Genomic DNA, 27,284 nt, shown 5'->3' with positions numbered 1-27,284 from the left:
GTAACAACGAATGATGCAGCTACTGTCGAAGAACTGTTAGCTGTTGACAGCATCTGTCGTGCTCTTCGAGCTGTTGAGCAGCTGCTGCAGGGGAAGCTCTACCTTGGAGGGCAAAGGGCAAGTGTATTGGATGCTACAGTTTTCGCGCATTTGGCGATCCTCTTTTCTGTACCTTTCCCTGGTACGAAGGCTCTACTAATTGCTGTAGGCTGTTGGAGCACAGCTGGCTCTTTTTGAACGTTAGTGCATAAGCTGTAGTTACGTGTGCACTACCGCTCTAGCCTTCAGCATGCCCTTTCTGAAGTATGCTCTCTTTTGATGTTCAGATCGCGGAGAACTACAAAGAGTGCTCTTGAATTCAGGCAGTCTAGTCCAGTACTGCCGTAGAGTCCAGGAAGTTCACCATATATGGCCAGTGGGTCCCTCATTCCTTTTCGGTGTTTCGTCACTTTCTGAGATGGCAAGAGGAACCCCACTGTTTGTGCATTCATGGAGACAGCAGCGGGTCAATTCACGTCATGATGGTTACGAGGAGGAAGTGGAAGGTAGTAACGAGGGGCAAGTACGTCGAATTCTGTTGTGGTTGGGCTCAGCCGCCTGCTGCGCGATTGTGCTTGTGGCTGCTGGCAAAACACCATTTGTGGTGACGAAGACACGGCTGCCTAGAAGGTCTTCAGTTGCCCATGTGGCTAATAATGGTTGACTAATTTTATAAGTATGATGATCCACAGCTTAGTAGGTATTTCACTGCTTAAGGCTCTTTAGGGGTGGGACAAGTGCAGTGCCGGCTAGGTGAGCAGCGGTCGAGACTTCCTTATGATTTCCGTCCGTCCATAGTTAAGGAAGGTTAGGTAAATAGTTACGGGCTCATGCGGATTCTACTATGAGATTCCTCCGTGTAGAGTGCGTAGCTTGTACTTAACGTGCTTTTGTTGTAGATGTAGATGTGCAACCGACATACTGCAGCGTTCCAGTCGATCGTTGCGAGGAAGGTTGCAAGATTGCCTCTTCAAGATTCACCAATTTCCATTTAGGGCACTGATAGCTCCTTAGACAAGCAGGACAGGATACGACAAAGCCGCGCTACGGTGAGTCTGTGTGGTACGGAAAGTCGGAATGCCCAACGTTGCGCTCATCTGTCCTTTTTGGATGCATGAATGTTACAAGGGCTTAGGAAATTTTCAACTAGCCAGCAAACGTCCCAGAAATTGGACACGGTGTAAATTGGGACTGTTTTCAAGGACCGAGGATGCAAAATCTTCGCTGTACGTCAGTGCCAGGGTCACATCCACCGAACTCGCCAGTAAATGTCGAGGCGAAGGTTAGAGGGTTACGATGACAACACCACCGGCGCATGTTGAAGTGGGCATAGAAATAAGTTTATAAGAAATAATATTATATATATATATGGACTACCAGTGAGGGATTCCACGGGAAGACCGTGCGCGAGACAGCGGTGAAACGATCGAGCTCTGCAGCAGAACCGTGTCGTTGGTCACCATCGACGACGCCGGCACAATCAAAGCTAGCAGCAACTGTGTGGTGGTTCTGTGTTCTTTAGTAATCAGTTACCCTTCATTCGTTGTATATATCTTTAATTTCTTCAAGTGAAAATTTCATGCTTCGACGAAAGCTACGCCTGCCCGTTTGAATTTGCCAAATGAAGTTGACGAACACAGCTGCCACAACCCCAGAAGACAATGTTTCGACTGCTGTATCTCCCCGGTCTCGTAACAATCCTCTCGGTGTCTCAGAGAACCCCAGAAGTGAAGATCACCATGTTGGGAGCATTCAGTATCTTTGCGCTGTCTACTTTGCTCTCCTTGCCGCCCTACAGCTGGAGAATGGCGGCGATGGCAGATAGTCTCTCGGTGACTCCTGAATATGAAGTTGAAGGGCCAACTAATTTTCTCACTCCTTCTTTAGTCACTTTAGATTCGGCATTGGAAGGTCTCGATTCAGGTGGAACACCGGGTTTCTCCGGGCAGTACGCAGATCTGTTGGACCGCATTTGTCCAGCCGATAGTCCTGCCCTTGACTTGCCGCAGCAGCCGACTCGGGAGCAAAACATTGGGGAACTGGAGTTAATGTTGAGTGACAATGATCTCGGAGAAGCTACGAACAGTGAGTCAATGAGGGAATTTTGAGCAAGGACCTGATAAGTTCGATGCCCACTATGCGCCTTCTGTGTAACAAAACTACTTAGCTGATTCAGTACTTCAAGCAACCTTCATCAGGTGTCGCTTGTTTTCCTGTGCCGCTACCTTTAAAGTTCAGGAGTAGTCGGTTTGTGTGGTGTTGGGCCATTCTGCAGAGCTCTGGCTAGCATTCTACGGACACGAGGTGCCTAAAGCTGCTTCCAGCGTTGAAGAATTGTCTGCGCAATTTCTAGAACTTGTACGAGAGTCAGCCATCCAAGGACAGGACGGAATTCCCTCGGGGACACACAAGCCCCAGTTATTCTTCCTATGGAACCTGCTATCGAACAAGTTCGACACAAATGCGCATGAAGGAGGCTTGAAAGCATTTCTATTAGACAAATTGCGCAGTATAGCAGGGGTTGTCTTAGGTGGCGATGCAATTACCCCTCAGGTTGGGCAAGTACGGGTAGCCTTCCAAGATGTCCACCACCACATGGTGAAACAAGAAGGGCACCCAGAGTTTCATAATTCGCAGCTTCCGCGTTCCATAGTGCCCATTGTCGGTGCTCGCAATCCTTTGAGTGAGCGCACAATCATGTTGATTTATCAAAGGAGTATTAATCCGTAATTATCTCAGATTCTCGATTATGCTAAGATTCTAAAGTTAGCGTTTCATTATCATTCCATTTGATTGCTTTCTTTGCCTTTCAGTGCTTGGTCTGTTCTGGAACTTACTGATTGCTTACACCGGCTTCGACTCCTACTTCGGAGAAGATAGTATAACCCTTCCATTCTTTTCTTGGCCTTCTTTGCTTGCATCCCTTGGGGGGCAGAGCAGTTCCCACATCGATGCGATGTGCTCCGTGCAAAGGAGCAGGTCTCTCACTGAAAAATTTTTTAAGTGGCGGAGCCCACGGGGAATTCAACAAAACAGGAGGCACAAGCGCGTTTCATCTCTGAGGGAATCAAGTCACCGCACGTTTTGCGAGCTGATAGACCGCCTCATCTCTTCTCTTGGCGAGTGTACGCCAACCCGTACACACTTAGCTCAAAACCACAATGATTTACCATGGCCCACTACTTGCCAGGTCGCAACGTGACAATCTACACCTCACCAACACGTCTTGTTCTTTTGATTGTTAATGCGCAGTCGTCGCAGGTCATGTGACTACGTTGGCAGCCGCTGGAGTGCCTGTTGAACTTGGAATTTCGCCTCTACAAAACATGAAACGTTTGCATGCTGAAACATGCTTGCCTGGGGAAGACGGCCACATTCTCGCACCCTGCATTTTTGAAGAATCTCGACTTGCACTAGATAGCCAGCAGTTGGTGAAAATGGAAGATGATACAGATCAGCAGATTCGACATAGCGCCCAGGCAGAATTGTTAAAACAAGCTCACACGACAATCTCGGGATTAGGTACGTTGCTAGCACTTCATTATTCGCATGCTCCTCCTGACCACCATGGTGGATGAGTTTCCGTTGGGATCTACACACAGTGGATTCATGCTCAAGTGCGATGTTTTTTTCAGGAGCGTTGGACTGCAAGCTCAGCTCGCGTAAGTGGAGAGCGCTTCCGTATACCCCCATGCCGAGGCTGTTCAAGCTCCCAGAACTGGCCCAACTACGTGTGGCTTACGTATTCCTCTAATATGTGGCGGTGTGTTGGCTTCTACATCTTCAGGTCAAGGAGGAAACTTAACTGGGGCCGATTGGGGGCTGCTGCCCCGTCCAGTGAATGAACAGATTGAGGAAGGTAATTATATATGAGCAACAATATAGAGGCGGTAATCCCATTATCGTGTGCACCAGCGTTCGGTTATGATTGCCCAACATTCTTTCAGGCAAGGACTGGATCTTAGAGAGGCTTAACTTGGCAGTAGCGACAATGTTAACAACTTCATCCCTAGACAATGGTAAGCCATTACAGCGCGTAGGAGTACATCATCTGCAGCCTAGCACTTACTGTCAGCAGTGCGCTACGATTCAAATTACACGTCTGGTGGCTTTTTGTGGCACGTGCTTTCAGCATCAAACTACTGGCTTGCCTTTGACAGGCGCAATTTCAAGCGCGCTGCACAGGATTTTAAGAAGCGTATGTGTGACACGGCAATGGACGCCCGAACAAGTTGCATGAGTAGTAGATTCTAGGTGATGCGACATTGATCAAACCTTCCAGCTTCAGACAAAGGCGAACTGTTGCTCATGCTTGCTCTTCAGATACTATAGATGTTCTACGATCCGTGGGAATGGAGGCTATCGGTAGGAGACTGCTGCAGAGCTCTGGAAGTGAAATTTCAGACGATGAAGTGCAAGCAGCTGCCAGCCGCCTGAAGGACCTTCGGGCAGTTTCTGATGGAATGCGAGTGGCCCTAGCCCTCTATGCGATCCGTAAGCTACTTAGAGGCTGCAATGTATATCTAGCAACTCTAAAAAGAAATTCGGAAGAATTTTCATCGTGCGCTTGTGGTGTGTTGAACCTTTGTAGTCCCAAGCCCCTTGTCAGTGGGCGGCTCGCGGACTACAATGCTATCCTTAATTCAGTTAATGCTGGGAGACACGCGCAGTCCGCTCATGTTGGCAGTCAGGGACACGCCATTCACGCCCAGTGCTACGGAACTTGCTGCTCCACTGCCGAGCCCTACGCATATGTGGGTGTTCGCGTTCCTGAGCTCTCGGGAAGGTACGCCATATCCCTACTGCATGTATACGGTATAACTGCGAACTGACTTTCTTTGAATAATTAAACGTGTGGGAGAGAGAGTGCTTGTGTCGCATCAGGGTATCAGCAGCAAAAGGAAGCCGTTTTCCAGAAGCCTACATGGGCGAGGATACTTTACTCGCATGGGTTTGTCCCTGGGTTTGTACGCAACATATTTTTCAAATCCACTGCAGGGATGCTCAAGAGCACGAGAGAAATCAGGATCCAGAAAGCCAGAAAGGGTAGGTAACGTTTAGGTGCAGCTAGAACAACTGCGGTTCTGCTTGAATTTGCTGCACAGAGTTTCATGTGTGCGTAAAAATATGAATTTTTGTGTGGGGGGCATTCATGGCATATGCTTGCGCGCAGTTCTAAGGGAAAGGTTGCCCTCTACATTCTTCGACAAGCTTTTGAAGCCTTTTACATTCACTGTCCACAGCGCAGCTCTACTGCAAGTAATAAATTTTCACTATCTGAAGCACGATAAAACTGTGGAGGACCTTAAACGGTTCACTGGAGAAGAACGGCCACACTTTCTACAGGATCAACCAATTTCAGCTAGAATGGACGACAGGATCAAATCTTGGGCGACACATGGCTTAGCCCCAACACTTCTAGAATCACATGCTGATTTTAGTGCGTTCAAGAGAGCATGGAGCAAAATCGATCTGAACGGCCTCCCGTTGCCTGACCTTACAGACTGGTGGTCGCGTCTCAATTATATCGTGGTGCAGGCACTAGAATCTTATTTGGTCTTGGAAAAGCACCTAGAGTTTCTTGAAGACACCGTATTTACATTGGTCAGTGACTCTCTTCGCAAGTTAAAGGCAGATGCCGGCCAAACACTGTTCTTCACAAGAATTGCCCATCAGAAGCGTCAGGGTCCTCTACAGCGCCTTTGGGAAGGTGCGAAAAAGTCGCTCATGGGTTTTCTGTACCGTTCACCCGGAAGACAACATGGTATCTGGTTCGGCGTTACGGTTGACTTCGAGCAATTGCACGACCTGCTTGGCCAGCTGAAACTCGTCATAGAAGCTGAGCCAAGACTAACCATCAAAATAAACATGCAGGAAGCTCTTCTGCGCGAGATGGAGACTCGAATTCGCGTAGAAGGTTCAGATATTTCACGAGTTCCTCCACTTGTAGAAAGAAATATGGGCATGTTGGGTGTACGTCGGGCCTACGGCACTTTGTCGGAAGGATTGCGTGACACAGAGTTTCAAAGGTCTATGTGCATTGACCATTGTAGAGGTTTGTGGCAAATGGCTCTTAGTACCATGCTGCCTTCTATGTTGAGCCCCGATATATTTCGCAAGTACGAAAAGGCATTCGGTACACCGTGGGCACTAGAGCACCTTTCAGACCCAGCTCTTGTCAATTCACGGCGCATGGTCTTGAAGAGCGACGCTGCTCTCAACTTTTTTGATCATTCTACTCCGAAGGAAGTTAGGGAAGAGCTTAAGGGCCTGGAAAGTGGCCAAGCGTCTATGTTTGCCTACTATATGCTGTTCTCGTCTCGCGCCCACCAAGTTCTCGGGAACCACTACCTGGGACTTTATCTACGTCAGCAGGCCCCCTTTATGGGTAACATGGTGGTGGATTGGATTTCCACTAGAAGAAAGCACGCAGTGGCTGCGATCGTCTCTTCATTCGTTCTTACATTTATGGGCATATATGCGGTCATGAGTTTTGTTGACATTTTGCAAAACCTAATTGTCTCAGGAGCTCCTCCGCCTTTCGACTGCCTGTGGAATCCGGTCTTTGGAGAAATGGCCTGCAGCCCTGTTCCTGGAGGGGCTTCGCTCGGTACAGCGTGGGCAACAGCGATTGAACAGGTGTTTCTTATTGGGCTGTTTTCTGGTACGGCTGGAGGATTTTCCCTCTTCCTAACGATTAACTCCGCGATCGCCGTCGTCGTCAACCAGTCAAAGACACTGATGCGTCTTCAGATGTGCTTGGGTTCAGCCATCTCCAGACTTCTGCGTAGAGGAAAGAGATCCTTTTCACGAATCCGTGAGTACTTCATTAAGCGAAGCTCTGTGAAGCGTGTTATGCTCCAGCGGGCAGTTGCAGGAATGAAGGCTGGCTCAAGCACAGCAACAATGAGCAACTCAGAAACCCTAGAAGCTGCGGATCAACTCCTTGATAGACTCACTCGTACAGGCCGGGCTAATCCTCTAAAAGCTTCCGGAGGAAAACCCGCATTCAAGTGAAGTATGCAGTAAATTTATTTTATTCACCTGTTTACTCTGTACACTGTGTTACAGACACTGCTGTGTACAATGTCTGTAAAGCACATGGAAGCTTACGACTAATTGAGCGTTTGCACTTTTGGCGTGTTTTCACACTCCAGTCGCCACTGTCATCCAATATGGACCGTTTTTAAGTTTTTGGAAGGGGCTACGAAATGTATAAGATTAATATGCTTTGACACATCAATTTTTGATATGTCTCTACTTATTAACTCGTATTGGTGCTCACCACAGTTTTTCTAAGCAGTCGTGCAGGTGCAAAGGAAAACATGCATATTCTGGCTTCTTGACAGAGTGCTGAAGCACTGTATACAGTTGCAATAGCTTAATTGCCTCAGTTTTCCTTAAATGTACAAGTTAACTTCAAGTGCAAGCGCGCACCGAAGCAATGGTGACGCTTCGCTATGATAGCAAATCACGCGATACCTGTCTTCATCGCGTAAGTTGCGCAAATAATGGTCGCTGTTTGCGAGAAAAGTGCACATAAAGGCAAATTTTGTACGCGAGTTTATTCATCTACATCAATTGTCAAATGACACCGCTGTAACGTATGTTTTACATCAGTTCTTAGGACGCTCACGTCCTGAGTTGGTTGACGTGTCTGAGCTGGAGGATTGAGGATTGCTTTGTACATTCAATGGAAATGGACCCTAAGGTTTCGGGACGACTTTAGTGGATGACTACTACTACTACTGTCTAGCTTCTTTTCGTTCTGCTCCAGCGTAGAATAATTTGCCAAAATTTTTCCAGCCGAAGCGTTTCCGCAACATATTCTGCCCTCTGCCTTCTGAGTATTCCATGCACTACGGGTCCTAGCTGCTCTATTCGGATGCAGGTAACGGAGGTTCACTTGAGGAAACGTTTTTGTCAGGTCTACAGAAGGGTCCGGATACGTAGGAGTACCACAATCGATTGAAATGCGAACTACTAGGAATAGCACCGTGGAATATTGCTGACCAAATGTACATTTTGTGCTTCTGCCAGCGTTCGTGATGCCTCCAAATCGCAAGCAACTGCGCCCAGACTCTAATCAACAGTGTGAACTTGCAGGTGGAACCCTTCCTTTTCGGCAATATCACAGACGGTTGCTAAGAAGCTCGCGTCGTCAGCGATGCCTTGGCTCAAATCCTGAAGAGGAAAACGGTGTGCCCCATGGGAAGCATTGATTCGCGGAAGTGCTTCTGTAGTGTATTGTAGAAGGGTGGGGTTGGGAGGTTTCTGCTTCAATGCTATGTTCTTCACTGTTTTTTGTCACTTACCACGAGAGCCTCAAGTATCAATGGGAGAGCCACTTGGCCACTAGAGTCTTTTTCATTAAGGAAAGGATGCAGGAATTCCGGGATGCTTGTGAGCTGTATCAGCGGCCGAGGGTGAGTGATGCGGACTGTTGCAGCGCTGGACCCCGCTGCAACAATGTCCTTCGAAGATGTGGCGACCCGATGGAAGGCTACGAGGATGTTTCTTCGGCAAGACTCAATAGGCACCTTTTGCATGTAAACATTAGAGCAGACACCATTCGAAATACGTTTTGCATAGATATAGGATATATTTTACAATATCCGCTGAAACAGTGGAATACTGTGTGTATCAATTGAAGTGAATCCACTAAATATGATGTGCAGGTCTCCACGGACTTCACATGGATCCAGTAGAAGCTTTTGCTTCGCTGGCTGTGAATGCACGGCTAGCAGATGTCATAGGACATAACAAGGCTTTTCAGGATAAGCTAGTGACACACGCCCACCCCCCGCATGTGCAACACTATGTATACCAGCAAGTCCAGGGCTACCCACACCCCACTTGGTCAGTGTGACGATCACCCATATAAACTCCACGAGGTCAGATATCCGAATAGATGTCTTGTCCACTAGTGTCAGTATTTTTAAGGCGCTTCTCAAGTGCTCCATAGGCTGCAGGTACCCAAAGTATCAATACGGAGCTCTGGATTCAGAAGTAGAGCATTGCTTGGATTCAGCAGGGCAGGTTCGATAAGCGCTCTAGCTCGCCAGCATCTCACAATGTGTGCTGTCTGGACACCAAACTCCTGCCAGAGAAATTGCTCCACAGCTTCTGCTGGAACGAGACCCCGAACGTCGCTTAGCTCCCTAAGTGCCACTCCACAGCGAACAAAGAGTAATCGGCATCGTGCTACCTCTGGGCCTAGAAATGCCGCATTCTTTCTGTAGGCTCTCGACACCTTGCTTACTTGAGAACAGCCTTAAGGATCAGAAACCCCAAACATCCTTTTGCCGCTTTAATCGCCTCTCGAAGCCGTTGCTTGAAAGCCTGCAATGCTGGCTGCAGACCCTGTAGTCAACGTACACAACAGGAGCGGTGATATTATTCAACCCCGGCTCAGCTACACGCTTAGTTGCATGTGTTGCCCACTGTGCGCCACTTGGTACTAAGTGGATGGGCACGCTGCTTAAAAATAATGAAGGAACGATGTACGTGGAACACTACAATGGTAGCAGTACTCTGTGCCGCTCACCCCTGTTGATGCTGGGTGAGTCTCGCTTTTGCTTCTCAGAGACCTTTCGAGAATTCCTAGGGCTTCTGAGTCCTTACATAAACCCTGCAGCAACGTAACGGACGATCATCAAAATCCCGGGAAATGAACCTTATTTTACATGCCAGGGAGCTTGCATAATCACTCTGCAAGATCAACGCCGTGTCAACCCCTCAGATTTAGTGGAATTCATACTTGCAGCGAATTCTGTACTGGGATTGAGAAAGAATTATTCTTCGCAAACATCATTTGGCCTTTGCAGGAAGTCTGCTGTACGCTAGAACTGCATACAACATGCAAACCCTTTGGTACACAGTTGTATTTGGAAGTACACAACGACAAGGATTTGTGCATGAGCGTATTAACCTGCGTGCAGGGGTGGGCTTAAACTCAAGACGGTCATGCTAGGAGGTTTTGCCTCTGACCTCCGGATATTGGCTAGCTCAGTCCAGCGACTGACAAGTTCAGCACCTTCTGGCGTCCCAGACCTGACTTGCTGTTGAATTATACGGAGCCATACAACCACGAATGCAGCTTTAGCTTAGAAGCGAGACGCATGAGGGCATGCCGATTTCGACACGCATGGAACCCCGAAGCTGTGCTTGGATATCCTGTCAATGTGTTATACGACGACTGTGATGATTGTGAGGGACTTGCAGGCAAGCATCAGCAAACTAGTACAAAAAGGCGAATCTAAACATTCTACCTGCTGGAAGTACTTTTGGGCAGTTTCTTCAGGGCTTAGAAGCTTCGCTTCTTGAACCTGAGGTACCTGCAGAAACAAGGATCTTCCTCGAATGTATTGATAGGAATGGTTTAGCAGGGTTTTCTTTGACACGTAATAACAACTTGATCGCCCTCCAAACAGTGTCTGGGTTCTTTACCATGCAACTGCTCACGTGGAATTTGTACTTTGCAGCGGACTCCGTTTCATTAGTGCATTTCTCTTGTTCGGCATTAGCAGAAACGTTCTGCGGCACCGTAATAAATACCACACATTTATTCGCCTAGAAATGCAGTACGCTACGCCTCTGGGCTACCGACACTATCCATTTGATAATATACACACTTCGTCGAGAGCCCCTGATACTTGTCGTATTCAATGTGCAAACGTGCGCTCACACCAAAACTGCTGTATTCACGGAACATGAATTCTCTCTTCTTGGGTGTCCGAGTTACTATGTATGCAGCGGATTTGGATGGAACTTTAGGTAGCTCCGCTGTGCTACCCACCTTGTCTTCTCTGCGTTCGTTGAGCGCTGCTTCTAGTGCCGCTGCGTCAATTGCTGTTGAACGAAACATACACGTTTCGCTCATGTACGCGCTTAACTCTTTCATTCTGCGTGAGGCAAGCTCACGCTTCGTGGGGAGCTGCACTTCATTTTCCTTGCGTGAAGGCGGGTGAGTGCGGCGACCAGCACTGGTGACGAAGGTCTCAGACACTGGATATGGCCGATCTCCCATAACGCGCATGAATGTGTCCAAATGAGGGGAGCTGCACATCACAGTGGTTTCATTGCGCATACAGAATGGCAGTGTCGCAACACGAATTGGCAATGGCCAGGGAAGTTCGACAGTCTTAACCGCCGAACGCGTGAGCCCCTCAAAGCATTGTAATTCCGTCTAGTATTGTCCCCCCTGTTAGTTTCAGCACAAGCAAGTTGACTCGGGGATCACACGTCTGGACTGGAGTCCTTTTATTTCAGTTGTTTGGGTACCTATCCAGATGAGTGTGCCCGGAAGCGTCCCGGAGGACCTCCTCTTCCATCCAGTTTCCTATCAGGGTTCCATGGCCAGTTACCACGGATTTATTATACGTCTGGCAGTAACCCATTTGCTAAGGAGAGAGCTAGACTCGTTACCTGGGCCACCAGAGCCCCAAGCGAGTCAACGGGCTGGCACGTCGCGGATATCCAAGGCACAGCGTCCTTATCGAAACACTGCAGGCAAGGCCCTGCGGAGCAATTTTGTTCCAAGCGCATGAAATTTAATACCTGGACGCATTATTTGCTGTCGAGCCATATGCCCGTTTGCCGGGCCTTCGTCAGCTTGCACTTGGCGCACGGAGCGCAAACGCACCAGCCGGCCAAGGCTTCCACGCAAATAACTTTTCACCTACTTTTTCCTTAATATTTAACAGAAGCACACATAGCAAGCTTTTAAAATTCGGTAAATATGATGCCCAAGAGGCACGTGCCTGCCAGCTGACCTTGGAGCTGAGCGACCGAGTGTCTTGACGGTGTTTGGGTCACCTTGGGAGCAAACGTATAAAATTGTGGCACTTCTGGATTTCACAAAGCCAATGGATCTTTCAATTCAATTTTAACTGAAAAGATATGCACAAACTTTATTACATCTTAGCTATAGTTGTCCGCTCGGTGTGGTGTGTGCATCGTGACTCAACTGCGGCCCCACATCTGAACAGGGATTATTCTTTAGCGGTGGTCCGTCATAGGAGACACACACCTTAAAGTGGATCCGAAACTTCTACAGTAATATAAATTGTGTTTTGGTCAGGGTCTAGGCACGTAGGGAAACAGAAACCTGTTGGCATAATGGCCACCAAATGGGCAGCGTCCTGACTGCGCCAGGCTGCCCAGCAATGGGTCAACGATCCCGCAAAACATTATATATCCTCGAATACCGCTCTTACTTTACCACTGAATCCTTGAATACTTATGTTAATTCTACGTCTGCATGGCATCCAAGCCTCGGCATAGCGCGACGTCGCCCTCTATAGCCAGGGTCAAACAGCGTACAATAGACACCAGGAGCTCTCTGAGGAATTGCAAATAGAACAGCTTTAGCCCAAGCATTTTTACCTTAGGTGTATACGGTAAGTAAAACATCGGCGAGTTGGGGGCACGATTGTCTAGCTGGCTTGCACAGCGTGCCGAGACATTACTAGTATGTATGAGTGCCCTGATCAATTACAAAATGTCCTTCCAGTAGTTGTGATGTGCTGCATTCCTCCGTAATACTGGAGCATGCAGGATCTCCTTAGGCTTACCGAAGTATCCACGGCACTATACTGTACCACTGTAACCCGAGGCACAATGACAACCGAATATGGCAAGATCTTGCTGCAACAGATGGAGCAGCAAAGGCGGCAACGATTGCAGCAGCGAGCCGAAGAACGCGGGCTACCCTTCCCCCCTGATGTGCACCAACGTCATTTACCGGATGCCACCCCTACATGCTCACCCGGCTGGGTAGCAGAAGCAAGCATACCTGGTGGAATTGGTGACGAGGTACCACGGGATGCCGAAGTAAGTTCCACCAGCAGCTGCGCTTTACAGCATTACTAAAGAGGACACAAAGCTCCAGTATTATCCAGTCAACCACTGATGAAAGTTCCCTAATTAGGCTCAGACTTTGCAGTACCGTCAGTGTCACACTTCTCGTCGTTCAGCACGAGAGTGCAGCATACTCAACCACAGTGCACGCCATACAATTCAACTGCTCAGGTAAAACCACAGGAAGGAAACTGCGCTGACTCCTCTAAAGAGGGCATGAACAATAGGGTGCAGAGAAACGTAACACAAGAAGGCGCTGACGTGGCAAGAGCATTGCAGTCCCTTGCTGCATTAGCGCCGTTAATTGCTCGTCAATCAGCTTACGTTGTTCCGCATTCTGATGGGATATCGACGACCAGTATTCCCTCCGTTGTTCCTGCCCCCCTAATTCACCAGCAGCCTCTTCTACTCCAACCGACCGCCTTGTTGCACCCGTCCCTCTACCAGCTTGGCCAGCAGCAATTGCCCTATCTCTACCACCAGCAATCTACGGACAGGAACTTCACCTTGCCAATACAAAACTCTGGTTCGTCTGGGAGTACGCCTGTCACTATATGCAGCGCAGGCATCCTGTCGAAACGCAAAATGACTTATAACGTACCTTTGTTATCAGGTTTATCAACCAGTTGGCACAAAGCTAACGACCCTCACTAGCACTCCTCCCACATGAAGCATGTTAGGACAATTTGTAGCTGCCAGCAAATGATATCGGATGACCTGTTATTGGGTGCATGGTATTGGCCAGACGAATCAATGGCACGAGAACCTGAGCCCTTCAACCGTGCGGCACTCAAGGTTAGAGGCCCTAAAGGCGTAAAAATCCAGATGTTATCTGCAACTCCACGAACATCATTCGGGTACCAGCTTGCTTAAATCCTGTGCTCTAGTTCGCCTGAACGGCTATCATCTGCACCCTGACAAGGTTTTAGTCCTCGATAAACTGATGGTTTATCAGCACCAAGCTCACCTCGTTGCAAACTCTACAGCCACATACAGCACATAACTTTCGCGCTTGTTAGTAAGTAAACCGTCCACGCTTGGTGATATATTTGATTCCCTTAATAATATCTGCAGGAGTATAAGGAAACCAAGGAACCCTTTAAACAGGCAACTCCGCCGTCAGGTGGTGTTTTACTTAGCTTTAGTGACGCACAGACTGGTCAGCAGCGCTTGAAGGACGCTAAAAAGAAATACCAAGCAGAACTGCTGAAACAGATGCAAGAACGGGCAGCAGAGCGCGAGTTGGAGAAGTCTAGGAGAAAGCAAGAAGATGAGCAGGAGAGAATTCGTCTAAGCAGGGAAATAGAACAAGAGAGGGTACGTTGCGTGAAGCCTTCATGAAGGCAAATGCCGCGATCGGCTAAGGTGTACTTGGCTCAAGCACTTGTGATGGACTATTAGTGGGCTGATTGCTGTGGAACTTGCTGTGTTGCAGCTTGCAAAGGAAGAAGAAGACGCATGTCAATTGATCAGATCGAAGCACCTAGCTGAGGCGAACGTCGCCGCAGCTCGACTGCCGAAACAGCAGCAACCACACCAGACCCCAAGTACACCTTTTGATGCTGATGCCTTTAGCAGGCAGGCGCCAACAGGAAGCAACCGGATTATGCGCAGTCGAGAAGGTATTGACCAGAGACCTCGGGAAAACACCATTAGTGCTCCTTCCGAAACAATATTACAAAAAGACCCAGAAAATGAACGAAGAGGGCATGATATTCCCTGTGACAGATTTGTTCAGCAAATGCCTGTTGGTGGGGCTGAAGCTGAACGCTGCCTGTTACTGGGTCTTGAGGCCCTTCAAGCTGAGGTGAGGATGCAAACGGAGGAAATGCGCTATCTAAAGAATCAGCAGCGGCGTGTGCTTCAGCACATCCATCAAGGCACCGCATTTCGCAGCACGTGCTGCGAGCGCCGTTGCTGCCCCGCAGATGCAGGGGATTCTTGTGTTTGGTACCCCGCAGCACACCCCCGCAGTACGGCTGTGAATACTAAGATAACAACTGAGCAGAACGCACTTCGAGATCAATACGCTTTCGCCACTACGGTCCTTAAAAACGCGGGAATTCCTGACCCGGAAGGCGTGATGCGACGACTTGCTGAAAGTGGAGCTATACCAATAAGCTGCGGCCCTGAATGCCCTGGAGTGGTGCCCGTTAACCGCCCCTCGTGCCAGTATAACACTGCAGCACCAGGAAGGCCGGATCAGCTAGAAGAAGGGCATTCTACGCGGGACGGGCAACTGTGTGGGGTTCCACACTGCAGTTCTGTTAGTATGTCGCTCTCACGTGGCTTGAGCAACACTAGCTGCTGTTCAATCCACACAGGTACACATGATGCTCTGCCACGAGCGAAGGATGAATACCCAAACATCAAAAGAGAAGGCACTCAAACTGAAGATCCGGAAGACCGCCCGCTACCGACTCTAGTGAAGCGTCTACAACAGCCAGTTCAGACGCAACAGCAACCCGTTTCGCACCTTGGTGCTGGCGTGGTCCACCAGCAGCGAGAGCAACTCCATCCACAGCCCACAAACAATGTGAAGCGCCCAGACGCCCTAGCGGAGAAGGAAACAGATACGGATGCAGACGTCGATGCTCAAGCCAAACGGGAACCTGCAGGCGAGCGATCGTGCAGAGAGGCAGCGAGAACAAAACTGAATACCTCTGCTGATATGCCGGTTGATCGGAGATGGCGCTTTAACGAATTGTGGGCATGCTTGTCTCACGGCTTCCCCCCGCCCCCTGCCCTTGGCCACTTTATTCGTGTATCTGATAAGGATGGTGAAGATGCACTATCAGAAAGTAACAGCTGGTGCACCAGCGAATGCGAATCCGAACTTCCTTGCCAGACTATTCTTCTCCAGCAAACACCAGACTGCACGACTCCACCCGTCGGAAAACGACTACAACAATGCATGGCAAGGCAGTTGGAAACGTTCTCAAAGGATGGATGGCTCCCAAGCAGCCAAATGGAGACGCTAGAAGAGTCAACTGCGCAGACATATATGCCTGAGGAGCAAGGCCATGTCAGCAGGCCAGCACAAGCGCTGTATGACGGATTTGTTTCAGTGGTAGGCGGCGGGATGGCAAATGAGGCAATTAGTGTGGCAAGTGAAACAGCTAGACTAACATCGAGCAGAAAAACAGAAGTCAGTTTATTCGAAAAGTCCAATGGTCCCCAGGAAAGGCAGCCACTGGAATCCTCGGCTGCAGTGGATATTAGTGGAAGCACTGGCATAATTCGGGAAGACCAACTGTGTTCGACTAGCGACCAGCAAATATACAGGGCATTAAGCGTCGATGCTGCCCCCTTAAAACTACAGCAGCTTCGGCAGTGGGATTCCCAGATTCGTCACAGGTACACCGCTCGTATGTCTGTTAGGGAACGCTGTGTCCACCATCTCCAAGCCGTCGCAGACCAGACAGAGACTCAAGGAAACCCAATGCAGAGCATTTCCTTGCCACGCGCCCAGGAGAGATTCAAATCGAGACTATCATGGGAAGCTGACACGGCACTCCCTATGGATGAAGGATTCCCAGCCAAATCACACGTCAGGAGAGAAGTGAAGGCATTTACGCATCCTCCATTCGGGCCACAGTTCCAGGTGCCACTGTCACCAACAAGCCCTGAAGCATGCAGCCCTAGTGCGCAGGCGAAAGTGGAGACCTCCAACCCTACGCCCGCAAAACCGCCCAGTAAACACGGGTTGCCTCTACACCAGCCTGCCCGTTCCTCATCAGCAAACGCAGTCAGTAAAAAATCACGATTTACCAGAGCATTCTTAGAGGCGATGCTCCCGCGGAGCAATTCAAGAACCCGTCAGTAATTTGCTCCCCTTTGTGTACTAAAATGCAATCTCGTTTTCGCTCGTGGTTCTGTATTAGCCCAAAGAATCCTATAGTGCATTCTCCATTCAAGCTCGTTAACTAAGTGGGTACCAAGGCCTGCTATACTTGACTGATCAGCATCATTTCCTACGCCAGATAATGAATAAACTTCAGCACACTCGTCCATCTCTGCTGATGATTATCTTTAAAACGGGACATTCAGCAAAGTGCGTTTCAGCGTATTACCGCCGATGCATGCTCTGAAAGGTGGCAGGAAACAGAAGAGGGAAGCCCTGCAGGCTACGCCTGTGGAACATGCGTTTGCAAATTCACCAGCAATGACTGCAGTTAAGCGAAGTCAAGAACCAGTGGCCATCTGCTATTATTTATAGGCAAATATTGATAGTTATCAATTGCATTCACTCCATCTAAGATAGGTCTTCGTGGAGCGTCTCACTAGCGGGCCTTCTAGTTGCTGTCCGGCGTATACATCGGGTGATGGTAGACCGTCGGGACAAAATCGCACACAAAGGAATCAGTGGTGCTAAGGCTAGTAAAAGTTTTAGTCTATCGGTTGCTGGTCTGGTAGCCCACCCCAGGACTGTGGATACCATTTTGGAAATACTCGGCGGTAGAGGGGCAAAAGAACCTGTAAACAGCAGCGTAAATCAGTGGACCTGCCCGCGTAGACCAAACTACAAGCCACCAAACCCATTTCATTACTGAGCGAGATAAAACTAACGATTCAAACACCTTTCAACAAACGCTACGGATGCTAGAAAATTTTTAATGCGCACGCCATTAGCATTTGAATCCATGCAGTGCGAACACTGTCAACAGAGCAGAACAATCTACAAATTCGTGTAATCAGTGTATATGTGATTTTCTGTACGGAATTCATTTTTGGATGTTCTTGCATTGACAAAAAGAGAAAGGCTTACCTCGTCATTCTGCTTGAGGTAGTCGCTGAATTTGCATTTCATGTATCCATGAGTACCCAAAGGCTCAACAATGTTTCCTCGGAGCCCCCTCTTTGTGTGCAGCTCAACTGGAGCAAACCAACTGCAGGCAAACCACGGCGGGAGAGCAATCGAGACAAGCTGGCACCTCCTAATGCACCATTCACTTCCAGAGAGAGGTGGGGGATAAACGACAGCAGAGGCCAGAATAGTGTTGCGGGGAGAAACTGTTGCCTTGGGGATCCCAAACAGGCAACTCCGATAGTTGCACGAAAACGTGGCCAGACATTTAAGCCTTGCAGGCACATCACTCACCGCACATCGTCGGGATTGAAAAACATGAACCGCACAACTGCCTTGCGCCTGTGAACCTTGAACGGATGGCCGCTGAGGAGTACACGTTTAATAATTAAACGGCTACTCGCCCTATTTACTGGAAGAACGGAACCCCACGCTGTAATGCGCAGGTTATCATATGCTGCTCAGGTCAAAACACACAACAGACCGATGATAACGTCTACTCTGGTGGAAACGCCAGCGGCATGCATTCCCTCGTCGCATCAACATAAAGCTGCCCTCCATCTGAGGCATTACCTGATTGGTCATATCGCAGCAAAATGCAGGGTGACGGGGGAAGTACAAGAGGTGAGTACACGGTTGCGGTGAGAGTTGTGCCCGGTTCTGCCCAGCGCTTAAGTTTCCACTTCGACGTGCTATGCATGCCCTGCCTCGGTTCTTCCGAATAAATTGGAGAAGCCGGGAATCTGCATCAAAAATTCCGAAAGCCCGAAAACAAAAAGGCAAGGGAAAGTTACTGTTAAGCAATATGGGAAAGGACTGTATGGTAAATCATACAGGTGCGAATGCAGGGAAATCTACCTTCGGAATCCGCATGACATCAACAATGGATCCTTGCCCTTCACGGGCGCATCATCACAAAACGTTACTTGGGAGTGGACCACCGCCACCTGGGTCTCGTGCTGCAGCAGTTGAGACACTACAAGGAAATCTGGAACCATCAAATCGTCATCTGCACTTGCTGTAGGAGCAGGTGCAGGACTCTGAGCTTGAACCGCAAACCGACTGGCCACCCGTTGAGCCATCGCCTCAACCAAAGCTTCACCAAATTCCTTGCCACTCAGAGAGGGGTGCTTCTGCACCACCTTCTGTAACATGTATGAATGGCGCAAGGGCAGCAACAGGCGACAGAACCTTCCTGAGAATCCTCCCGTGGATTGACACATTTCTGCATGCGCACGATGCGCAAATGCCGCCAGACCCTGAGAAACACACAAATCATGGGAAGCCATATGGGGAAGAATCCGCCAACGGAAACCCCACACGTGTGCTGTCAGGGAACCTGTATCCGCGAATCCCATAATAGGGCAAAAGGCACGTCAGTGCGCTGAATCATGTACCTTCATGCTCGACACATCGATGATGCGACCGTAACCAAGTGGAAGGTCTTCATTCTGGGCCCAAGGAGACGACCGAAAGCTCTTGAGGCCGCGGTACTTCTGGAAGCGCTCCTTCGCCGGAATATCCAATGGAGTGTCGACCTGAGTGCGACACACCTCAGGCAACTACTGCAGCGCCAACGGCTTTGCACCCCGGTCTTTGGAAGACACGTAATGGCAACAAGAAATACGTAGGACTTACTTGATCCGGGAATTCCTTCTCCATCTCTGCCGCTTCCCGACGACGGGCGGCATATGCCTCACTGAGTACCAAGCAACACAGCACAGCAAGCACTGGACGCCGCCAGATGCTACAACTTTCGACGAAGGGGCCACTCCCTCCATAATGACTTCCAAAACTGAACTGCCAAAAAGAGCCTACACATACTTGTCTGTTTTCATATCATGCTGTTCTGAACTAATCAAGGGCTTCCAATCTTCATCAGCTTCATCATTTGCGCTCGATGCTTGCTCATTATCCGCTGCATGAAACAACGCCGCATGAGCTGCGACGGCCCTTACATCCTCGCCAGGTTCTATCAGCTGCTAGAATGCAATGTACCAGACGGAAAGAGCATGCCTACACGAACTTGCAAGCTTACCAGAAACAACCTCCCCAGGTTGCATGTCCGCATCGCTGTCCATATTCACCTCCTCCTCGCCGTCGTCATCTGCACCATCTGTATCTGATTCGAGCCACGCTCGCTCGTACTCCCCTACATCCTTGGGGACGCGGACACATCTCCTGTGAACGGCTGGTGCCGTATTACCATTGCCGGGAATCTCATCTTCTGTTGGCCATGTTTGCTCCAAGGCAGCAGCGTCTAGAGGCTGTAATGGTTGGGATGCTTGGATTACTTCTGTGGAGCGGTGAGACAGGCACGCGGACTTCAGAACTGGGGTAATGAAATAAAATAATCACTGTAGAAAGCAGCTAAACGAAACCTTCAGGCGGTACCTGCGCAGGGCACGTTGAACAACCGCTACTAACCTTGCATTTCTGCCCCAAGGGCTTCCACTTCAGTTGTTGCATGGGCGCTTGATGCAGCAAATTCCCGCCTCTTTTCCGTTGGCCCCAATGGCTCAATCCTAGCTAGCACGAAGTCACCCACTCCTGTAATGTGCACAGGTAGCCTGCAGCGCCAAACGCCATAACTGAAGATAAGAGCCTTAGCGCGCGATCGAAGAGGGGGTCAAACATTACTGCATGAACTCACTATGGCAAAGGACAGTGACAAAAGGCGATAGCTGAAACGCAAAGGATAACTGGGCATGCACAACGACAGCCTGTTGTTGCTCACCTGCATGTTAGGCCGGCTCCCCGGATCAGTCCCCAAGCTTCGAGGCAGGGCTCAAGCTGCGCCGCAGGGTCTTCCGAGAGGGAGTGCCACGCTATACGCCAGCTGAGAGCGAGTAGATGACCCCGACGTCTACAAGCAGCCGCTTCTGCTCCTTTTGCTAAAACCTTCGCATTTGGATCGGCTTGAATCAATGGAGCTGCCGCCCCCAGTGCCCGTAACGCGTTGCGCCAGTCTGCGGAGTTCGCGATGCCAAAAAATTTTCTACAGAAAAGACCACAGCAAGCCCAGCCTGGACGTGCCGATAACCTGTCTACATTTTGTTCAGCGGATGAGACAGTGAGCAATTGGAAAATTTGTGCACGGGACGACCCTACTATGATGATGCTATTGTTTCTGTTCTTTCCAAATTGGTTTTGAAATACTTAGCGGCGGCCCAACGAGTATCGTGTTTTAGAGAAGGATCGCCAGTGGCAAAATATTTATTAGGAGTTTACCTTTCGGCCCCTAGCTCAGATTCAAAGAAGCGACGCATGAACTTCAGGCTTTCACTTGCGGAATATTTTTCTTGAGGCAGTCCTGCCGGATCTAGCAAAGAAGGATCTATGCAGCCAATACCAATCACCGACGGCGGAAGGCCCTGCAGCTTGAGGGCCTGCAATACTTTGTACCCGCGGCTACTGAAGGCACTTTTTTCGTAAGTGCAGTTGCCGCCAAAGAGACATACTAATACGTCACAGCAGCTACACAGATCCATATACCGCAGAAGTTCACTGCGCCGTTGGATTTGTACCCCTTCCTGTTGCATTTGGTCCCCTGTTTCCTCTTCGGATATGCGAGGTGCAGGAACTAGCAAGACCTTCTGGTGGTGCCTCTTCGGTATTGCTGGGTTTCGTGCATATGCAGGCAGGGTGAATAAGTAGCGGCTGTGGTGCGGACGGCTCTGAGAGGAGCAAGTCTTCACATCGTCTGTTCTCATGGCGGTCCCGTCTTCGTCCATGTCTCCACATAACACCCCACCATCAACCACTGCTCCATCATCACCTATGAGTTCCCGTCTTAACTCATTAAAGACGCTCTCAACGCATACAGAATCGGAAAATGGGAGAAGGAGAACTACCTTCGGCGGTGGGCCACAGGGGTTCGACAACTGTTGCTGTTGTTGGTCGCGGCGCAGCTGAAGGCGGCGTTGCTTAGACCGCTGCACACGGTCAAGTTTCGTAGTAGGTCTATTAATTGAAAGTGCAGAAGCATTTGCTGCTGCAGCCTTTCGCTTTTCTTTGAGGCTCTTAGGCTTAGAAGATGACCCCTTGAACGCCTTGTTCTGCTGCTTCAAAATTGCACGGTGACGATGACCCATGGTGCCGCGTGCTGAGTCGTGGGAGGTGGTCCTAAGCGTTTACAGTGCAAAGAACCCTGTATAGGTATGCAGGGTAGCCAACAGTATTGGCAACCTTCAGTTCATTCAGAGGCCCGCGACTGTAGTAAGGTTGGTGCCCTAGCAGGAGCTGCATTACTTCACTATTAACATTACACAGCTAGAAGTTCTAAAGAAACCCCCACCTAATCTTGCAAAATATTCTAAGAATCCCAAGATTCATTTTTAAAAATTGATGAGTTCTTAAGATCTATGGTCTAGAGGAGATACCTCTCGAAGCCCTACGGCGTTTGTGCCCACGTCAACAATCAGCCCCAAACATTGCAACATGTTGCATTCTAGTACTGCACAGGTTACCTCCTGTACAATACGGAAAATAAACCTGCATTATGGTTACGTACTTATGACGTTCCGCTATCCGTTACACTCGTACTGTGGCAAGCTGGAATGCAATATCTCCCGCAATTGTGAGCGATTTTCTTGGGTCCTCCCGTCGCATGTTAAGGCGGCCTCCATCCTTTGGCGTCGACCTCCTTGAACCGCACATAAGCCTAAAAGCTTTTCATGGGAATTGCAAAAAGGTAGTTAGTCTATGGTTGAGAATCCAGGAATCCTGAACACATGTGCACTAGAAACTGTAGGTAGTGCAGCGGAGGTGTAGTGCAGAGGCATTACAATGTGTCTCAGGTGTGTCCTCTAGAGGCTTAAGATTAGGATAGGGAATAGATACTATTAAATAATTAGGGACTAGGACAATAGTAGTTAGAAAAAGGAGCTAACATTACTAAATATTCCAGAGATTAGTGTAGAGCACAGGCACGACAATGGGTCTCTGGTGTGACCTCTAGAGGTTTTACATCGGTAAAGGGAATAAATATTAAATATTCTTGGGACTAGGGCATTATTAGTTAGGAAAAGGAATTCTACTAGTTGTTCCAGGGGTTGGGGTACCGTTAGGTGGAGTCGTAGCCTGGTTGTGTCAGTATGCTAGCTGCCCTCGCCTGCCGTGTAATGCAGTCCCTGGACACTACTTTGGGCCCCATGTAACTTGTAGAGATCTAATAAATGGGGAGAAGATAAATACAATCTATTATTTCTTTGAATATGGCATTTTTAAGTGGATAGCAGCTCTATATTTCAGGCACCTTACGGCGCTGTCTTACTGCCTTCCCCGCTATTTTGTAGGTCAGGCACTGATCCCCAAAAAGACCGGGCGTCAGTTCTGATTATTCTAGTCAGTCAGTTCTATTATTCTGGGAACTTCCCATGTTTATGATGGGGACTCGAATGTTTTGACAATTTAATTATTGACATCAGGGAACGTGGGTAGCTAGAGAATGTAGATTGGAGGCCCGATACTATGAGATGACATAAGTAGGCACAGCTTAAGACTGCTGCGCACTACATTTGGGGGCTGTTCCGGGAAATCATATCTGTTTTAGCTAGTGACCTTGCTTTTACTGTAGGTCCCACTCCCACAACTATTCTTTAGCGGAACGGTTAACGGGCACCAGCCGTAATACGACTGAAGTGCTAGGGGCGATAGCGTGATTAGCCAGCTTGTGATTACACTGAGGTACGGGGAGCAAACCTTGTGAGGACAATGGGGTAGATCTCCGACACCGATATTCCCCTTCACACTGTAATAAATGACTACCAGGATCCGAGAACACCTAGGGAGGGCTTCCTCCGGAGATCTGATTTTACTATTCTTCCTGAGGATGGAAAGAATATGAGGTACTGGTATCTGGTTTCCACAAAATCCGTATGTTCAAGGAAGAGAGGTGCAAAACAGCCTTCCGCTCGATATGCGGGTTATTCGAGTACAAGGTGATGCCCTTCGGTCTCAAGGGTGAGCCAGCTACTTTTCAAGCAAATACTAATGTTTCTCTACAACCGTTATTGGGCCAAGGTGTCATCGCGTACCTCAGTGGCATCCTTATTTACAGCGCAAATTTCTCCAGCCGCTCTAAGCTCCTGCTTAGCAAACTCGCACTTCCGAAGCTTCGGATAGAAATGGTGTTGGAGAAGTATAACCAGCACTTGTCGGAGAAGAGTAGAGCGGTCCGAAGCTTCGGAAGTGCGAGTTTGCTAAGCAGGAGCTTACATACTTGGACTACACGATCAGTGCTAAGGGAATTAAACCAGCTGCAGACAAGATTACATCCATACGGGTGTGGCCCGAGGTGCTAGATAATGCGACTCGAGTTCGTCAATTTCTGGGCACCGTTCAATACTGCCGAATGTTTATGGGGCCGGATTTTGCAACAGTCGCCCGGCCGCTTGTTGATATCACACGTAAAGGGGGATTCCCTTCCAATGGAGAGAGATTCATACTCAGGCTGTGAGGCAACTCAAGAGACGACTCATTGATTATACCACTTTACACATGACACGGCAAAACCCTTTGATCTGTACACTGATGCACCAGGATGTGCGGCCCTTGAACAAGGCGGTCAGCCAATAGGGTTCCTCAGCCAGGTCTTGAACCCCGCTCAGCTGAAATATTCGATCTACGATCAGGAACGCCTAGCTTTAGTTACCGCTCTCGACGAGTGGGCTCACTTGTTGCGAGTTTCTGTGATTACGGCCTACACTGACCACCACGCCCTTACTCACAACAGCTCAAGGCGTCGAAGCATCTGCGCGGCCGTACTGCTCGATGGTTAGATTTCCTGGCGCAATTCCTGTAATTTACCAATATCTATTTACCAGGAGAGCGAAGCCAAGTGGCCGACGCTTTGTCTTGTCTCCCTCGTCACCCAGCGCTCAGCGCGATCACCAAGCCCACCGAACTCACCACGTCCTCACTTGGGTTATTAGCGTCCCTAACGCCGGCCGTCGACCCGTCAGTTCCTTCATTCAGTACCAGGGGAAGACAGAGATTGCCGAAACCTCGCTGGCATCCGTTCTCGGTCACCCCCAGGAAAGACCGGCTGCACCGCCTTCAAACTTGCTGCTGCTTTTCCGCCCGCTGAGACCAGCCCCGTTCCTGAGGGTTCCCCCCTCGAGGACCCCCCAGCAGACATCCACTTTTCCTACACCTTGCGTCTACTGGCCTGCAGCATTTTCCAAGTGTCCTGTATTCCTCGACCCCTATTAGACGCCAATAGTCAGGCCAGGCGAAATAGTGAAATTGGAGTTCCTGCACCGCCCTCACGGTTTCCTCTATGTAGCGCCCTACTTGCGCACTTTGTTTCAATGGCATCTGGTTAATATGCGTTCCCAAGTTTCCCGAATTTCTTAGCCATGCCCTGTACATCCACCAGGATCACGTGACAGCAGGACATCGGATACAAAAGAAGACATATCTTGCTCTAAGCAAGCATTATTATTGGCCCCGAATACGGGCCTATACGAACGCCTACGTGGAGTCTTGCACGAAGTGCCGCGCACCCACGTCTCTGAAGCAAAAGCCTGCTGGTCTGGTACAGCAGTTTCTCATTCCATCACGCCTAAGGAGCCACATTAATTTGGATTTTATTGCCTATTTATTTCTTACGACCTCAGGGCACGACACCATTGTCGTACTAGTAGGTTATATCAGCAAGATGGCCCGCTTTATCCTCGCAAAAATGTCGCGCTCAGCAGCTGGCACTCTGCAATTACTCGCCGACCGGCTAATTCGTTACCAGGGATTTCCTGAAGTACTTATCTCTGATCGGGACCCTCCTTTCCTCTCAGAAGTGTGGGCGCAGCTGTGCCCCCAATTTAATATCACAAGGGCAATGTCTTCGCCGTACCCCCCGCAGACTGATGGACAGACAAAAGGGGTTAATCGTACCCTTGACCAAATTGTGATGCTTGAAAGCCTGCCTGAAATTTGAGCAGAAGCCCTCACGTGGCGTTAGCCGTAAACTGGTACACAAGCAGAAGCTTTCAACAACTATCTGCAGTATGCACACGTACACCGGAGGAGGGTTGCTTGTATTCTTTTGTGGGGCTGTCTGCTGTCTTGCAACTGTGATGCAGCAGGACGCGCTGAAACCCATGGAGCCAACTCGTCTACAGCACCTCCAGGCGCTTGATACACAGATGCCAGGAACGCCTGGAGAGTCGGAGAGGAGATCAATGGCATTTGCGGAACTTTCATATTAAGTATTTGGACCAGCGTAGGTCTCAGGACTCCACAGATAGATTACAGGATCCACGTTGTGTAGATTTACATCGTCTACGGGGTGCAGGTTTGAACAACAAAGCTCACCTGCTCACCAGCGCGGCCAGTTGTCTATCCGTCACTAGTTCCACCGAGGCTAAGAATAAACAAACCTACAAAAACATTTATCTTTGAACTCGCGACGAGTCATTGACAAATATCCCAAGTTTACTTCCCTTGCACAATGACTATTCAGCAGGCCCTGTGCTGGGCAATCGCTGGGAGCGTCTTCAAGCCGAATCAAGCCCACATTCTGCATGCCGTCCGATGGTGTATGTTCTTACAGTAAAAGCAAGTCATAAATAATGCCTGCTCCTTTTGCCGGCCACCCATATATGGTGGTTGCAGAGATACGGGGGCATTTACAAACTATCCAGATGTTGAGCCTATGGTTGTTGGGAAAGTGAATGCCAGCTCCACTAAAAGAGGGAGGCGAGACGGAAACAGACAGCAGTCGGGACATGCAGAGCCTAGCAGTTCGGGTTTTCCCATCGGGAGGCGCCTCTGAATTTGTCAATGAACAAGCTCAACTAATGCAAGACTGCAAAAGTATGAAAAAAGTGAAGGAATTGAGGATGCCAGACACTGAGAAAAGCCGCAAGACGACCAAACTGTGTTTTGCCAAATTCGCACTAATGAGCATAAATTGCTAGTCTTACTCGGCAAGTGGATATAAGGTATGAATTTGCGGCAAAGAGATGCAATCTTAATCTTTCATTTCGCGCCGCTGACCATTGGGTGCTAGCGAAGCTCTGCCGCAGTGACTTCTCCAATGAATGGAGTGGAGTTCAGAAATGTGTGAGATATCATGATACCGGGCTTTTGCACTGGATGAGTTTATGATGGCCTGTTCCAGGGCATGCCGTGAATTACAGTGGCGAGCACAGATGGGCCATCCTGATGACGCACTTGATATGTACCTGCAGGGAAGCCTGTATAGGATGCAGATCGCCGGCCCTCCAACGGCATTTTCATTCTCTACAGTAAAAGGGACAGAAGCAGTGGCAGCACCAGAAAGGGGTGAAGGGCCTCCTACGGAGTGCATATGTGATGAGTGGAACGGTGGCGGGTTACATGTTCGCTGTCGTGAGGATCTAGTGAATACCGCTGTTTTGCGGGATTCTATCCTGTTGAAAACCACGGAACAGCTGGAGTGAGTACAATTTTTGGAAGATTTATCGAATGTATTATTATATAACACTGAGTTTCCAGCGGCCCAGCCACCTTCTGGAAGCTCAATCCGACGCATCAACGTCATCCCTGGCGCAGCCACAAGCTGTGCAAAGTCTAGCATTCCCCTAATGCGTTT

The 27,284-nt window shown here is 49.2% G+C and overlaps 3 protein-coding genes across 3 annotated transcripts; 2 read left to right on the top strand and 1 right to left on the bottom strand.

The window, feature by feature from the left end:
- Positions 1 to 1,700: 1,700 nt before the first annotated feature.
- EMWEY_00007880 (hypothetical protein, conserved) lies at positions 1,701 to 7,056 on the top strand (the record flags this gene model as incomplete). The annotated part of the gene is made up of 12 exons (XM_013481980.1): positions 1,701 to 2,124; positions 2,315 to 2,397; positions 2,593 to 2,722; positions 2,853 to 3,164; positions 3,292 to 3,561; positions 3,675 to 3,770; positions 3,987 to 4,058; positions 4,172 to 4,237; positions 4,363 to 4,533; positions 4,687 to 4,825; positions 5,038 to 5,085; positions 5,493 to 7,056. 12 exons carry the CDS (start codon positions 1,701 to 1,703, stop codon positions 7,054 to 7,056), a joined length of 3,375 nt encoding a protein of 1,124 aa, XP_013337434.1.
- Positions 7,057 to 13,566: 6,510 nt separating this feature from the next.
- EMWEY_00007870 (hypothetical protein, conserved) lies at positions 13,567 to 16,466 on the top strand (the record flags this gene model as incomplete). Its single annotated transcript, XM_013481979.1, has 4 exons — positions 13,567 to 13,695; positions 14,056 to 14,217; positions 14,336 to 16,257; positions 16,373 to 16,466. The coding sequence occupies 4 exons, from the start codon at positions 13,567 to 13,569 to the stop codon at positions 16,464 to 16,466; spliced, it is 2,307 nt and encodes a 768-aa protein (XP_013337433.1).
- A 1,737-nt stretch (positions 16,467 to 18,203) lies between these two features.
- Positions 18,204 to 21,801, bottom strand: EMWEY_00007860 (hypothetical protein, conserved; the record flags this gene model as incomplete). The annotated part of the gene is made up of 9 exons (XM_013481978.1): positions 18,204 to 18,450; positions 18,566 to 18,852; positions 19,105 to 19,245; positions 19,346 to 19,406; positions 19,532 to 19,625; positions 19,746 to 20,039; positions 20,135 to 20,277; positions 20,445 to 20,705; positions 20,939 to 21,801. 9 exons carry the CDS (start codon positions 21,799 to 21,801, stop codon positions 18,204 to 18,206), a joined length of 2,391 nt encoding a protein of 796 aa, XP_013337432.1.
- Between the last annotated feature and the right edge of the window lie 5,483 nt (positions 21,802 to 27,284).

The sequence above is a fragment of the Eimeria maxima genome, genomic scaffold (assembly GCF_000499605.1).
Source record: "Eimeria maxima Weybridge genomic scaffold, Emw_scaff48, whole genome shotgun sequence".
Taxonomy (NCBI): domain Eukaryota; phylum Apicomplexa; class Conoidasida; order Eucoccidiorida; family Eimeriidae; genus Eimeria; species Eimeria maxima.
The sequence above is the reverse complement of the archived record's forward strand: the minus strand, read 5'-3'. Positions and strand labels throughout refer to the sequence as shown.